Source organism: Lipophrys pholis (assembly GCF_963383615.2).
Source record: "Lipophrys pholis genome assembly, chromosome: 11".
NCBI lineage: Eukaryota > Metazoa > Chordata > Actinopteri > Blenniiformes > Blenniidae > Lipophrys > Lipophrys pholis.
Window position 1 is genome coordinate 26,475,811 of NC_137631.1, and position 14,855 is coordinate 26,490,665.

Below are 14,855 nucleotides of genomic sequence, written 5' to 3' on the forward strand. Positions count from 1 at the left end.
TTTTTTTTTTCTTCTCTCCATGCAGGGGGGCCTCAGCTGGCCGGCTGAGCGGCGGAGAGCCTCTGTCCACTTGCCTGCCGCAAATTAGCCAAACTATTTACCCTCATATATGCACATTAGCAAATTCCTCCAATTGAGAAAACAAATGCATCTGTTTTGTTCTGTAGAGAACTTCATGGGAGCCTACATGGGCCTCTGCACACCAGGCATCCTCTGTCACAGTGGTACTCAGTACACAACACACACACACACACACACACACACACACACACACACACACACACACACACACACACACACACACACACACACACACACACACACACACACACACACACACACACACACACACACGCATACACACACACGCATACACACACGCACAGAGTCGGGATGGAGCCAATTGTGGGTCCCCACTGGGCCTCCCCCAATCCCACCCAGTCTTCTCCCCCAGCTGGACTGCTCCTGCACAGTGTCTCCCCTTCCCCTCCCTGTACGTCTCTCGTTCAGCTGTTGACAAAGTCTCTGTTTTTCACTGTCTTCATTGCCGCTGCAATTAAAAACAGTGTGAATTTCACCCTACAACTGAAAATCTGGGTCCCAAAATGATTTTTTTTTTTCTTTTCTTTTTGTCTGTCAAGTCTTCTTTGCCCTTGCTGCATATTTTTCTCTCCGTGGTGTTAGCTTTTAAATATTCATGTAAGTGAATGGAAGAGGTGTGTGTGTGTGTATGTGTGTATGTGGGGGGTGCGGGGAAGGTGAGGGGAGGCGGGAAAGAAGAGAAAGGGAAGGAGCCAAGGCAGCATGCCGTGGTGGCGGCTAACCCCCTTCGCTGGAGCTCCCTGCGGAGGGATAGCGGGCATACAGGAATGGTGGAGGGAGGAGATCAGCAGGAGGCCTCATGATTTATTTAGACCCGGGGGCACCTGTGCCAGTCAGCCACTGATGGCAGCCATCACCCTGCCAAAGCATCGGTGCAAGAATCCAGAGAAGAAAAAAAAAAAGACAAATGTATTTCCGAAGAAAGAAAGAAAAAAAAAAAAAGATGTACGACGACCGCCGAGAGAAATTTCACCTGTCCTGTTAATGATTTTCAGGCTTAAATGAGAAGAAAACTCCATTGTTCTGTGGTCGTAGCCAAACAAGCGTGGACATTTTAATGACCTCCCACTTCACGATGTTAGCCTGCAGTGTTATGCCGCAACTCCGCAAACACGTGTAAGGTTTAATAACTCACTACTGGCATGCTGACACCGTGTGCAAAACACGCCGAAAGCTTAGGTGTGGAAAAAAATAAATAAATAAAATTCCTATGTTTCAAATAAGCCAATCAATATAGAGCAGAGAGATTGCAGCCTTAGTGAGCCTGAGTGGGCGGCTCGCTGTGTTTTATCAAGGCAGCTTAATTTCCGTCAGTTTAATATCCTGGGAAATGTATGGAAATTGAACTGTGGGGGAGAACAAAGACAAGTAGCCGGGATAAAACGACGCGGTGAAACTCAGAAAGCTCCCGTCTTATCGTCGGAGCGCACGGTCCCACACACACACACACACACACACACACACACACACAAGTGCCATGCACACATCTGGCCAGTCAGAGCACATTGATGAGTGTATCCATCAAATGGGATTTAAAGTTCATGTTTTGTTTTGTTGATTTTGTCCTTAAGAGTTAAATAATTCTAACTCGTTATTTACCGAAGTGACTCAGAGTGGAGAGGCAGACGCCTGTATAGGTTCCAATGCATATGCTTTGACTGCAGGTTGGTTAATTAGCTTAGCTGCTACATGTCTCCTGCTTGCTGACTGCTCTGTGGAGACACATGGAAGAGCTGCCCAGAGGCAAATTATAAATGAGAAGCAGGTTATTAGGATTCTGTCATGCATACTAAGGTGTTATGACTGTCATAAAAAGCACAATAGTGAATACACGGTGCAGTAATTGTCCTTTCAGGGGTCTTCCTCTTATATGTCATTTCCTGATGATAACCACATTCAACAACAACACTAAGTGGTCACTAACTGCAAACATGAAGTTGAGTGTAAAAACTAATCAACTTGAAAGTCAGCAGAAGGAAAAAAAAAAAACTATTGATAAATAACAGCATTCTGACAGTCAGGTAATGAAAGCTCATCGGCATCAGTAAAAATCTGTGCTTGGGTAAAGAGTGTAGTGTTTCAGGGACTGGCGGGGAATGCAAAACAACAACCATCCCGGCCCCTTTTCGACCCTGCACCTGCACAGACAGTGTCGCTGCCGCCGAGCGGCTCTGCCTTTCCACCCTTTTCTAATTCATCTTTCTTCTCTGGCAACCCGATCCCACCGTTTACCTACTTTTTTTTTTTTTTTTTTTTGCTCCCTCTCTGGCACATACACACGTACCCTTTAACGCACGCTTCACAGAACAGTAACTAATAGCAACCTCATTCATTAAAACACCCCTTGATGTTTCGCACGGAGGCAGAGTAAATGTGCTGGAACGCCTGTCCTGACAGTCTGCCGGTGCCGACGTTAACAACAGATAAAGCGATGGATAGGCAGGTGGGGAGGAGACTCGTCTTACACTCGGCCCAAGTAGCCACTGCACCGCCAGTGGTGGAGAAAGACCTATGTCTCATTAGCTATGAGGTTATGATATGGAACAAACATGGAAAAAAAAGAAAGAAGAAATTTAAGGAATATCCCATAGTGTGAGCTTTTTGCGAAGTTTCCATTAGGATGCATTAAGATGTCTTCGGTCAGAGGCCTCTGGCTTCACACTGATAACACTGAGAGTACACAGACACCGGCCACTTCAGGTTACCGCACCAACAAGCTCATTCCTTTCTCAGCGACGTTGACTCATTTCCCCTTCACCCCACGATGTCTGATAGCCTAATGCCTCTGGCGTTGCGTGGACACGATGCATGAAATTTCCCCCTGCATCGCACGCGGAGCTCATCCATGTGTAGATACGACGTCTGCGATGGGAGCGTTTTAATAACGGGGACAAGACGGGAGGTGCTGACGTGTGTGGTATACGTGCAAAACAGCTTCAGACTTCTGGGCTGCTAATATTAAGACGCTTAATTATCAGAGCAAATTGCTCTGCCTCTTTCTCTGTCCTTCTGTGTCGTGGCAGTCGAGTGAAATATCCAGAAGCTTTCTCATGTGTGCGCGGAGGAAGTCTTTCTTGGAAGGCATTTGTACCGCTGTGCTATTTTCTGCACACCAAAAGTAAAAATAAAAACAGTGGTTGAGACGGAAATTTAAGCGCCGCCTGATATCTCACCTCTGCTCACCAGGCCACTCGCTGCGCTACCCAGAGTTTATGAAATCCAGTCGAAACACAGATATGTCATAGCAATCTCATACTCCTGTTATCTTGACTTCTATGAGAAAGTTTTACTTTTTTAATTTTTTCACCTGTTTTTATTGAACCTGTTCAACTCGAAAGTTCCTGTAAGCATAGAGGACATTTCCTTTAACTAGTTATTAATGTAAACATTCCTGAAATAGTAATCTGTTAATCTTTCAGAGACTGACAATTGAAAATATTATTTCAACCTTCTTTTTTATTTATTTTTTGTCTTCGATCATAAACTTTAGAATTAACATACAGTATAAAAATACTCAAACTACCTGGCTTTGTCATGCCGTACTAAGAAACCCACTGAACTATCTTCAAGTGAAAACGCAAAAGTTTCGTTGCGTTCCGGGTGTTTGGGGCCACTGACAATGCAACTTTCTGAAAATGCTCGGGTTCCACCTCCGTGCAGTCGGAGGAAACTGCACATGAACGCCACGACCACAGTAAATACTTCTTCGGTTTATGCAGGTTAATTTTAGACCTGGCACAGTGGTGAAGTGGTTTTGATTTGGATGCGTTTTCCTTGTTTGTGGGAGTTTTGTTCCATGTATTTTCCACCAACAGTTCTAAAAAACATAGATTTGAGGTTAGTCTGGTGTATCTAAATTGCCCGAACGTGAGTGTGTGTGAGCACTGTCACTCTACCTGTGGTGACACGTCCGGCACACTGCCGTCATCCAAAGTCAGATACAATCCATCACCTTAAGTTAAATAGAGCAGTCTGGAAGACGGGTGGATTTGAACCTGATGACCCTTTCAAGACGACACAACCCCGTCCCGAAGCCAGCAGACAGTCACGTAGGGTGAATTCGTCTTCTCCAAACGCTGACTCTGTCTGCACACTGGGCCTGCTGCTCGATACGAGCCGCAACCGCGAGTTCTGCTTGAAGGAGCCGCTCTCCGTCCAGAACTTTGACAGAAACTTAAATAGCATCTCGCTGAATTCATCTCGCAGCCTTAACCCGACGAGATAAATGGGACAAAAACACCCAGCTGGGACAAGACAATAATCCCTTTATCTGGTGCAGTATAGGCCTGTGACTAGCCAGCTTTACCTGTTACATCATTAGCGCAGGAGGGAGAAGAAGAGCAGGAAAGAGGAGGAAAGAAGGATATAAGTGGCATCAGGATTAGGCCAGAAGATGACACAATGAGGACATAAACACAATGAAATAATTAAGGCGGGGACAGAGAGGTGCTACAAGAAAAAGCCAAGCTTCAGAACACATTTTATTAATTGCAAGGGGATTGTCGGGATTCAAACCCAGTGTGACAATGTGTCCTGCAGACGGGCTCGTTTGACAAGGATAGATGAGCTCGGCTACATGACCCTGTGCTCGCAGAGCACTGAGGCGAACAAAGTTGAAGCCATAAGCACATTGAGAGCCGTTCTTGTTTACCTTGAATACTGGTATTTTATTTGCATGAGTCAACCTTGTGGAAAATCCATAACTCGTTTGCAAGGCTGTTACAGCATATACGACGTCAGCAGCGGGCAATATCTGTGACATCCAAAATGCAAACAGCTGTGTGTGTGTGTGTGTGTGTGTGTGTGTGTGTGTGTGTGTGTGTGTGTGTGTGTGTGTGTGTGTGTGTGTGTGTGTGTGTGTGTGTGTGTGTGTGTGTGTGTGTGTGTGTGTGTGTGTTAGGGCGATGAAATTCCCACCGAATGAAGGGAAGCAGAAGTGAGAGATAAAGGCTTTTTGGATCTATAATGTCAGCGCTGGGCTCTAGAAAGACTCGTTCTCAGTCTCATCTGTAAATAAAGACTGGAAATGGGATAAAAGAAGGAAGGCAAACAAGACGCACTCACAATCCCCCCTTAAAGCCGTTCGCTCAGGTCATTTCGCCTCATCAATCAAAAACAAGGTATTGTTCAGAGGAAAACACAAATATTTCATTTCAGGAGAATCAAAGAAAACAACACGGGGATGCGGTTTTTCTATTGTGGAGGATATAGAGTCTCGCAGGAGCTGGGAAAACACACCTGTATGTAATCTCCACCCTGCGAAGGCACAGGCAACAGAAGCTACCCCTACTATCTTCTCATCTGAAATCATCAAAGATGGTTTGATGTTCACCCTCCATGCTTTTGAACTCAACGTGAACTCTACCCACAGCCCAAGTTTGTTTGCTGCCCGGACTGCTCACGACGATAAGACACCCATCGAGCTCATCTCCCATGAGCTCATTCTTTGAATTGAACTGTAAGACTTGCCTCATTCCTCACATCAGTCCTGGCATAAGGCACACTGAAGAACCCCCCCTGCCACCCCCCCCTCGGTGACACACTGCTGCACTCTCACCGCTCTCAGCACTTCAAGCCAACGCCCTCATCAACACTCCGGCTTTTAACTTTTTCTGTGGCTGATGGGTAATTTTGCTGGACAGTGTCCATCTTCCACCTTTCCTCCACTCCCCTGCCAAGAGGAAATGAAGGGATGATCTCCTCCCCCCGTCACTCCCGGAGAACACAAACAGGAACATTTCTTAACCTGTTTGTTGACCCAGAGCGAAGAGCAACAACAAGCCGCTAACTTGTGATTCCATCAGGGCAGGTTAGTTAAACTTAGATAACAGCTCCTCCCCGTCGGCTTGTACCACGATCCTCAGCTCTAAATCGACACCATTGAAAAAGACTTTAATTCTACTAATAATAATGTGGTTATTTAAGTGACATTGATCTGAAGAGAGGCACATAAAAAGGTTTTTTTTTTATCATTCTGTTAAGAGGGGCAGAGTATTAGAAACACCACCACTGACACAACCCTAATACATTATGATAAAGTACGATTATAATACTACTCCGCTGCTTCACAAGCCTGAATTGAATAAGGCAGTATGGAAGACGGATGGATGATTACCATCTTTCTGACCGTGTCAAGCAAAACTGAAAAGACAGTCAGCTTTATAGACGTCAGAGCATGTACTGGATAGTTTTACTTTGTAGTAGTAATCCTGCACTAATGACGTGTACAGAGAAAAGTGAAAACAAAACTGAGGCCAGGCTTTATCCAAGTGAGGTTTGCTGGAGCAAATACCAGGGTCGCCAGAGAGTCAGAAGGTCTCACACATAAATCAACTTAGTTTCAGACATGTCTTTTGGAAGACAACTGAGGAAAGCCAGAAAGAACATGCAAACAGATAATCCTTCCGGGATCCAAACCACTATATGCTACGCCTGGGAAGCCTCTCGGGGTTAAATGCCTTGCTTAGGGAGCCACAATGGGATTAAAACCAGCTAAATACAGGTTATGATTTTGCTTCCCTAATGTCTGCAACCTTTAACATCAAAAGACCCTAAAAACGTTTCAGTCTCTTTCCACCCAATAAGATTCTTCTGGAGCCACAAAACAATTTGAATTATTCAGGATCACAAAGCTTATAAAGTTCTTTATGCAGTTTTGATAAATATACATTATTGATGTTTCATGCCTACAATTTATAATTTTGCAGTTTTAGCTTTTGTAGCCATTTTTAGCAGTTTTTAACCTTTTCCGCCGACTTTAACTGATTCAGAAGGTTTTGGTTGTTTTAGCCATTTTGACCTGCTTTTGCTCGATTTACAGTTTCAAACATTTTGGCTCCCCCTTTTGTCTTTTAGCCCCTCCTCCTTGTAACATTTTCTTTCCTGGTTTGTAGCAATTTAAGCAGTTTGTAGCGTTTTTTTTTAAAGTAGGACTCATCCTATTTAACCAATAGAGCCACAAAAGTCTTTTTAAAAATAAGCCAGGCGTGCAAATAGAATAAAAAAACAAACAAACAGATAATAGAGCCACATGTGGCTCTAGAGCTGCAGGCTGCAGAACCCTGGTCTGGACCAGTGATTCCCATCGTTTTTCTTGAGGGCCATTTCAGGGTGTTAGGTGGACAGGTGCTGCTTAATCTTAAAAAACTTTCATTCACCAGTTTTTCACCAGAAAAGATGCATTCAGCTCTAATTTGGTCGATTGCTTCATTAATGCCATATTCTCTGTAAATCTCCTGGTACACTCTAAACAAAGTAGTTTTGTGACATAAATGAATCAATGCAGACTCACTTATAACGTTATACCAGTTAAAATCAAAAGGGCTTCGCACTCCCCCCCCGCTCCCATGAATCGTTGGGGGTAAAGATCTAGACCACCACCTATAAACTCTTAAAATAGCAGCAAACTAGCCAACAGATTTCTCAAAGAGGTGGTCACAAACATCTCAACAATACACACAGTTGTGCAGAGAGCCATCACCTGCCTCGTGTGTGTGTCACCACATACAAACATGAACACACACACACACAGCAACACACACACACACACACACACACACACACACACACACACACACACACACACACACACACACACACACACACACACACACACACACACACACACACACCTGTTCTTCCGTCAGCAACAGCCCTGTGCCACAAACAAAGCATCTCTCTGTACAGACATGAACACTATTTGGATGCACATGCGGTTCCTCTGCTGAAACCAAAACACGCTGTTTGCAATGGGTGCAAGATTTATTTAATTTATTTTTTTTTTTTAAGTACTGAGAAAAAAAAAAAGACAGAAAGAAAGAAAAGGTCTTCCCAGAGAGTCATCTGGTTCTAATGCAGGCCCCGCTGGTGTGGATTACAAGCACATATTACAGGAGAACTCAGGTTGACCCCTCATCTCTATCCTGGGGGAAATGGGAGCCAGCCACTGTGATGGGGGGCTGAGGGTCTGGGGGGGGGAGCAGAACGGTGAATAGAAGCCCATGGGCATGATGCCACCTTACATCATTGGTGCCATTCTTCTAGAGAAGAGACTCTCTGAGATCTTTAAAAAAAAAAAAAAAAAAAAAAAAAAAAAAACCTGTTTTGAAACAGGAAAAATACTTTCATCCTTTGAATTTCTGTTTCACATATTCCCTGTCAGGCCTTTACCATCCGAAAGATATGCATGTAATAAACTTCTGAACACATCAGAACGCATGCTTGTTTTACAACCCAAAATGCAGCTGGTCCGACAGTAACTCTGCAAGTCGAGGTGAGTTTTACTGCGATGCAACACCTTGGAATAAGAGGAAAACTATGGTGGTAAACAAGCACAAGAGGACTCAGAATAAAGGAGAAGTGAGGACATAAGCAGTGTGTACTGTTGGCAGCAAATGTGGGTTTTTGGCCAAATAATCAGCTCAAGTACAAAAACATTCCTAATAAAGCAGTGATAAATCAAACAAGATGCAGAAAGCGCAATCACCAAACAAAGTAAACAGGAACAAAAGGACAGACACATTATAATTCCCTTTTCCCTTTTTTTTCCCCCTTCTTCTTCATTGAATCCGCAGCGTTACAAGCAACACCACACACTGCCGCCTTTCATACTCATTTCATTACCAGCTAATGTCAAGGTTGCAGTTCTTACCTGTAGTATCTGGACTGTAGATAAGTGGAGCAGACTGCTTTGGACACATGGCTTGCTGAGCCAAAGTCAATGACTTTGACCCGGTACGGTTGTCGAGACGGGTCCACGAGCATGATGTTCTCCGGCTTCAGGTCAGCGTGAATCAGCCCCAGGCTCTTCAGCTTCATCAGCGCCGTGGCCACCTGCTGCAGCACGGGTCTGATGTATTTGAGGGGCAGAGGGCTGAACTTGTTCTGCTTGAGGAAATCGTACAAGTTCTGCTCCAACATCTCAAATACCAGGCACGTGTGGTTCTTGTGCTGGAAGCACTCGTAGGCCCTCACAAAGTTGTAGTCGTCTGCGCTCTCCGTGCTGAGCCGCGCCAGGATGCTGACCTCGATCTGGCCCTGCCGTGCGTACGACGGGTGGTTCTTCAGGATCTTGATTGCCACTATCTCGTTGGTTCCCCTCTTCCAGCACTTCACCACCTGCCCGAAGGTGCCGCGCCCCAAGAACTCCAGGACCTCGTAGGTGTTGGTCATGGAGCAGAGCACTTCGTGCTGCACCAGCTGGTAGTCCCCCTCGTTGTTGGAGCCGCTGTTCTTGGACGTGGCCGTGGAGGTGGCGGTGGCCACCGTGGCCACCGTGGCCCCACTGGCCGCCCCGTTCTGGATCATTGGCGGACCGTGCTCCTCAATGATCTGCACGCTGCTGTTGTTGTCAAGCTCCTCGCTCTTGCGCTTAAGCCCGCATCGCTGGTAGGTGTCGAGAAGGCTGACCGTGCTGCGGCGTGTCAGGTTGTGGACGCCAACGCCGCCACCCACACCACTGCCACCCCCGCCACCTCCGCCGCCACTACCGTTGCTGCTGCTGCTGCCTCCACCCCCGCTGCCCAGCAGAGACCCCACAGCCCCCGAGGTGCTGCTGGCTGAGGCGACCACGATGTGGCCCGCGCTGGCTGGGAAGATGAGAGTCTGCTCGTATGGCAGGGTGGAGCTGGCGACCTGCAGGGAGCTGTTGATGCCCAGGGGGCCACTGGTGGCCGACACGTTCTTGCTGCTGTTGTGGCTGTAGACTTTGCTGTGTGTGCCGTACCCTGTCATATCCCAGTTACAACTCTGCTCCACCTTCAGTTTCTTCACGCTAAAGAAGGCACTTGACTGGAGAGTGTGAGGGGAGAACACTTGCACTTGCGAGGCCATACCTGTGACAGGAGGGGAGGGGGAGACAGGAGGGGAACGAAAGTGAGAGGTTAGGAATTTGAGAGTGTCTGAAACATGAGTGGGAGCCACAAGCTTTAAATAAAGACAGCGTGGGTCAGAGCAGGTCATTAAAACACCAAGCATATATGCTGATGTGTCAGCACGTTAACCATCTACAGCAATTAGTGAAACAATTATATCACCGTTGAAAATTTACCAACAAACCGTCAGATAGTGCGTCGATATCATTGTCGAGAAAGGAATAGATTGCTTTTAGTTTTTCAAGCTGTTATATAACGTCAACTAGACAAAGGGTTCAGAAAAAGATAAGCAGATTTAGAGTGAGCAGTAATGCAAACCACTGCTTCGTGCAGAGGAAATGCCATTTCCTCACTACTTCCATCTGCAACAAAGTAAATAGGCTGAGCAAATACTGAAAGAATATTCTTTGACGGGACCGTCCACAAAGACAGAGGAGCAATACAGATTCACACACAAAAACAGGCCGGGGAATGACTGCAATTTCCCTCGCCGTCTCCATGGCCCGGCCCCTTGCATTTATTGGTACACAATTATTCACTTCAAGGAAGGTGGTGGAAGAAATTTTGTTCAAGTATCTATGAAAACAGGAGCGGGGCATTGAACTCCCTCTCAACCGCAGATCAGGAAGACAACAAAACAAAAGCAAAACTGCAGCGAGGCTGCGCTATCAACTCCTGGGAACGAGCTGCCTCAGAATAAGCAAACGCTTCTCCAAGCAAACAACTGTCCAAAAATAGTCCCTTTCTTTATCTCTCTCTTTGCAAACAGACTTGTTTGTAACATTGAAATGATTATTACAGCACAAGGGAGATTATATGAGGCTTGTAGTAATGCTATGTTTAAACAGTTTCCAGTAAACCCCAAATTAGTTTACTGCTAACAAAGTAAGAGCTTCCACCTGGACATGCCAACGCCCACACACACACACACACACACACACACACACACACACACACACACACACACACACACACACACACACACACACACACACACACACACACACACACACACACACACACACACACACACACACACACACACACACACACACACACACACACACACACACACACACACACACACACACACACACACACACACACAAAAACACACACACACACATACACGCACGCTGATCAACTGATGCATGACACAAAGAACTCTCTGGTCACAACGTGCACACAAACAGTATCTAACAGCTTTGTTTACTGCAAGAAAAAAAAAGTGTTTTTGTGTGTCTGATATACAACTTGAAAGCTGGGAATTTTCACTCTGATGAAAGATAATTAACCCATAGACATTATAAAGAGTAGACGCCGCATAGGCTGCCGCGGCACAGGGAATATGGCCGCCATCTTTGTCCAGTCGTCAAATCGGTGAACACAAACTAAAGCAGCGGAAAATCCAAGATGCCAGAACAGCGTGTGGCGTATTTCTGTACAAATCGCCGGACTGTTGAAAGCAGGGCACAGGGGATTACTTTCACAGGTAAGATGGAACATTATCATTGCTTAAATATTGCAAATACAAACTTATTGTACTATATTCATGTCCACCAGTGAACTGGCAGCAGCTGTAATGAGCGAGACTTTGTTTAGAGCCTGTTCACAGGCTATTTGTCCAACTGAGACTTTATGACTCACATGTTCCACAATACAGACTTTTATTACAACTGACACAAGAATGCTATTTTAGAAATAAACCAAATACTGCTGGTATAGCATTGACCAGCTAACTTTAGCAATTTTACTCATTTAAGTAATTATAGCCTCTCGCAATATGCAGAAAAAAACTGCTTTTGAGATGAGGAGACTGCTAAATGCAAGAATGTGCTTTTCTACTAACTACTTTTCAGAATCAGTAAAACAATTTTTAAAATAAAATATCCAAGAGGAAGGAATAATTATATTATTAAGTATATTATATATTGCACCGCTGACCCGTTCCACAGAAAACACAACTTCCACTTCCACCAGTGTCCAGGTTTATTTTCGACCATCAAGTGAACATCAGGCACACAAGCAGCATAAGGCAGGATGTAGGACAACATGATTTCTCTCTAATTAAGGTCTAAATTATATTCTCAATTACATTTATACGCTCTATACGGTCAACAAAAATACAAGATCCCAAACTCACCCTCTCTCCTTCTCATCTGCCTCCACCGCACAGGTGAATATAAACCCATTCAATCAAACCCGCACCGGCAACACCCACGTGACAACCCATAAGGGACATCAGCAAAAACACATAAACACAAACATTGCAGGATATGGCTCCGACACCATCTTCATCTTCTATTGGGATCACAGCTCTGCCTAGCCTGCTTCTCATGCCGCTCTTAAGGCCAGACTCCATAAAGCTTTAGCAAGAGTAGAAACTCTGGAGCGAAAAAGAAGAACGCCATGGCATGAAAAAAAGAGGGTCAAGTCCACAGTGAAGAGTCTTTTGGGGGAATTTGAGGTAGAAGACCGTCATTAATGAAGAGCTCAAAGAGAAGCTTGATTTCTACTCTGGTCAGATGAATTTAGCACTTTGAGATTCATGTACATCTTATTCTCAGACTCTTTATTAAACTCCTTAGTCATTATATGAAGGGGACTTATTATTTTATTCTCATATAATTTCAGCTCTTCACATAGACTTCATGCCAAAGTAGGGCCATGAGTACAGGAAGACTCCACCTACATGGTCCAAATGCATACAAATGCCTCAGAGACTCCAAATTTCCCGCTCCCTCACCCACATACATTACAAAGGTAGTCTTAATGTTGTCCTGAACAAGATAATACTGGATCTGCTGGAGAGAAGATGTGAGGAAGACCAGGCTGAATATGGACGTGTTGCTCTCATGTTGGAGGCCATGGCCATCAGAAAACATATGCAATATAATCTATTACATTACATTACATTAGATTATATTAGATAATAAAGAGTGTTGGGGCGGCACAGTGTCATGCTCTTGTGTTGAACTTGAAAATGTACTTTTCTTTGAGGATTTCTATCTATCTAAAGCGCTACAGGTCCTACACTGTTCATTATTAGGATTCCAGGAGCACAATAATGCCTCATTTATTAATTCCGGCCTACTAAAACTCCCAAATCTGGTAGAATTCGAAACAGCCAAATGAATGCACAAAGCTAGAAATAAACAACTACTAAACAACATACTGAAAGTTTTTACTGATTGAGAGGGGGGGGGTTTGATTACAGGGGGAATCTGGAGTTCAGAACAAGAGTGTTCGGACGACAATGAGGAGGATGAGCACCTCAGGCAGTGGAGTCGAGGTTTGGAATAAACTTAGTCAAGAACTGAACCAATGTCCAACAGGAAAGTCTCAGACGAATCATTGTAAACAAGAACAGGGGTGGAGCTCGGTGATGAACCCATGTGGTGCCTCTTACACTGTCAACTGGACTGAACCTGAGTGATTGTTGGTATATCTTTAGTTCTATCTGGGATTTGGGTGAGTGTATGTGTATATATATATACGGACTATATGGATATTAGTTTAAGTATGTCATTGTACACATGCCAAGGGCTATATTGCCTGAAATGAATTAATTAAAAAAATGAATAAATCTAGATTTTTTTTTTCCGGTCTGTAACTTGTCTATTGTGTTGTATCTTATATGTGGTTTTATAATGCATTCATATCATTTTTCAACTTATTAGCAGTGAGTATTGCACAACCTGCTTCTGTTTCTCCATCATATATTAGTGATGATATAATGTGTGTGTGTTTTGTGTTCTTCAAATTACCTATCATATATCAGAAATCACAACATTATATTACTGTTTAGCCCACTATGTATATTAAAATATGCCAAACCATGTGTCCAGTATCATACCTACATGTATGACATTTGCAGAAAAAACCCCCAACATGTGAAAATCTGTTTAGTATTCAGCGAGTTATGATTGATTGAATGTGCTGACATTTCATCACTCCTGCCAAACAGATCACACTGAGCAGAGCAGGCGACTGGACCAAGATGATGGTGCCAATAGGTAATAGCAGTCGATGTGGCGTCCTTAAAACACCCTTAATGGGAAAACTTCCATAATCATGGACTTTGGAGTCTGCAAAAAGCAGAAGCAGGAAACTTGACTAGTCACTTGATGATGATAAAAGTCAGTCGAAAACCCACCACTTCCTTTTGCTTCATAGCGTGTCTTCTTCCTGATGTTCAATTTTTATTTTAAACTTCTCTTCTAGCCTTGCAATGGACTTACTAGATATCTCTCTGGTCATCCAGTCTTAGCCCTAATGCTGCAGGATTGAAGCCGCCATGCATTTGAGAGGGCTCGCCGTAAGCTTGGCAAGTGTTGTACAGTAGCTACTGTTGCCGAGCACTCCCACGCTTCATGAAGCACTTTTTCAGGGGTACGGTATCTGTGAATACGTGCTCTGACAAGTAATGGCGTGGAAGTCCTCTTTTCCTGCTTTTAGTGCCCGTTCCTGGTCACTTCATGTCTTAGTGCCTTTAGGTATGGCTGGTCTGGGGAGGTAATGAAGAACGTCCGCTAGGCTATTAGGGGCAAGGCTCTCTGCTAATCACATAAGCCCTTAGGGCCAGATGTCACTCCTTGGATTACCAATTCCTGTGCCTGGACTTTACGCTAAAAATAATTTGAATGATGGGTTGCGTCACAGCGCAGTGTCAACGGTGGGCGACTGAGAGCCTGACAGGATAATCGCAGGCACAGACGGCCGGACGCAGAGATGGATGGATGGATGGACACAGAGCCAGCTTGTTCCTCATATGGAAAATTCCAGTATTACATATCTGGCAACATGATTATGGCGAGCTCTCGGTTTTATGAAGGCTAGCTGTTCTTTGCATTTGTATCACATGAAGTCCTCTCCAACCCC

At 44.6% G+C, this 14,855-nt stretch overlaps 1 protein-coding gene across 1 annotated transcript in view; it reads right to left on the bottom strand.

The window, feature by feature from the left end:
* Nucleotides 1-14,855, bottom strand: part of hipk2 (homeodomain interacting protein kinase 2) — a 74,367-nt gene that overhangs the window by 44,202 nt on the left and 15,310 nt on the right. Inside the window, 1 exon segment of the mRNA XM_080474477.1 lies at nucleotides 8,753-9,935. Within this exon segment, the coding sequence (XP_080330603.1) occupies nucleotides 8,753-9,935 (1,183 nt within the window).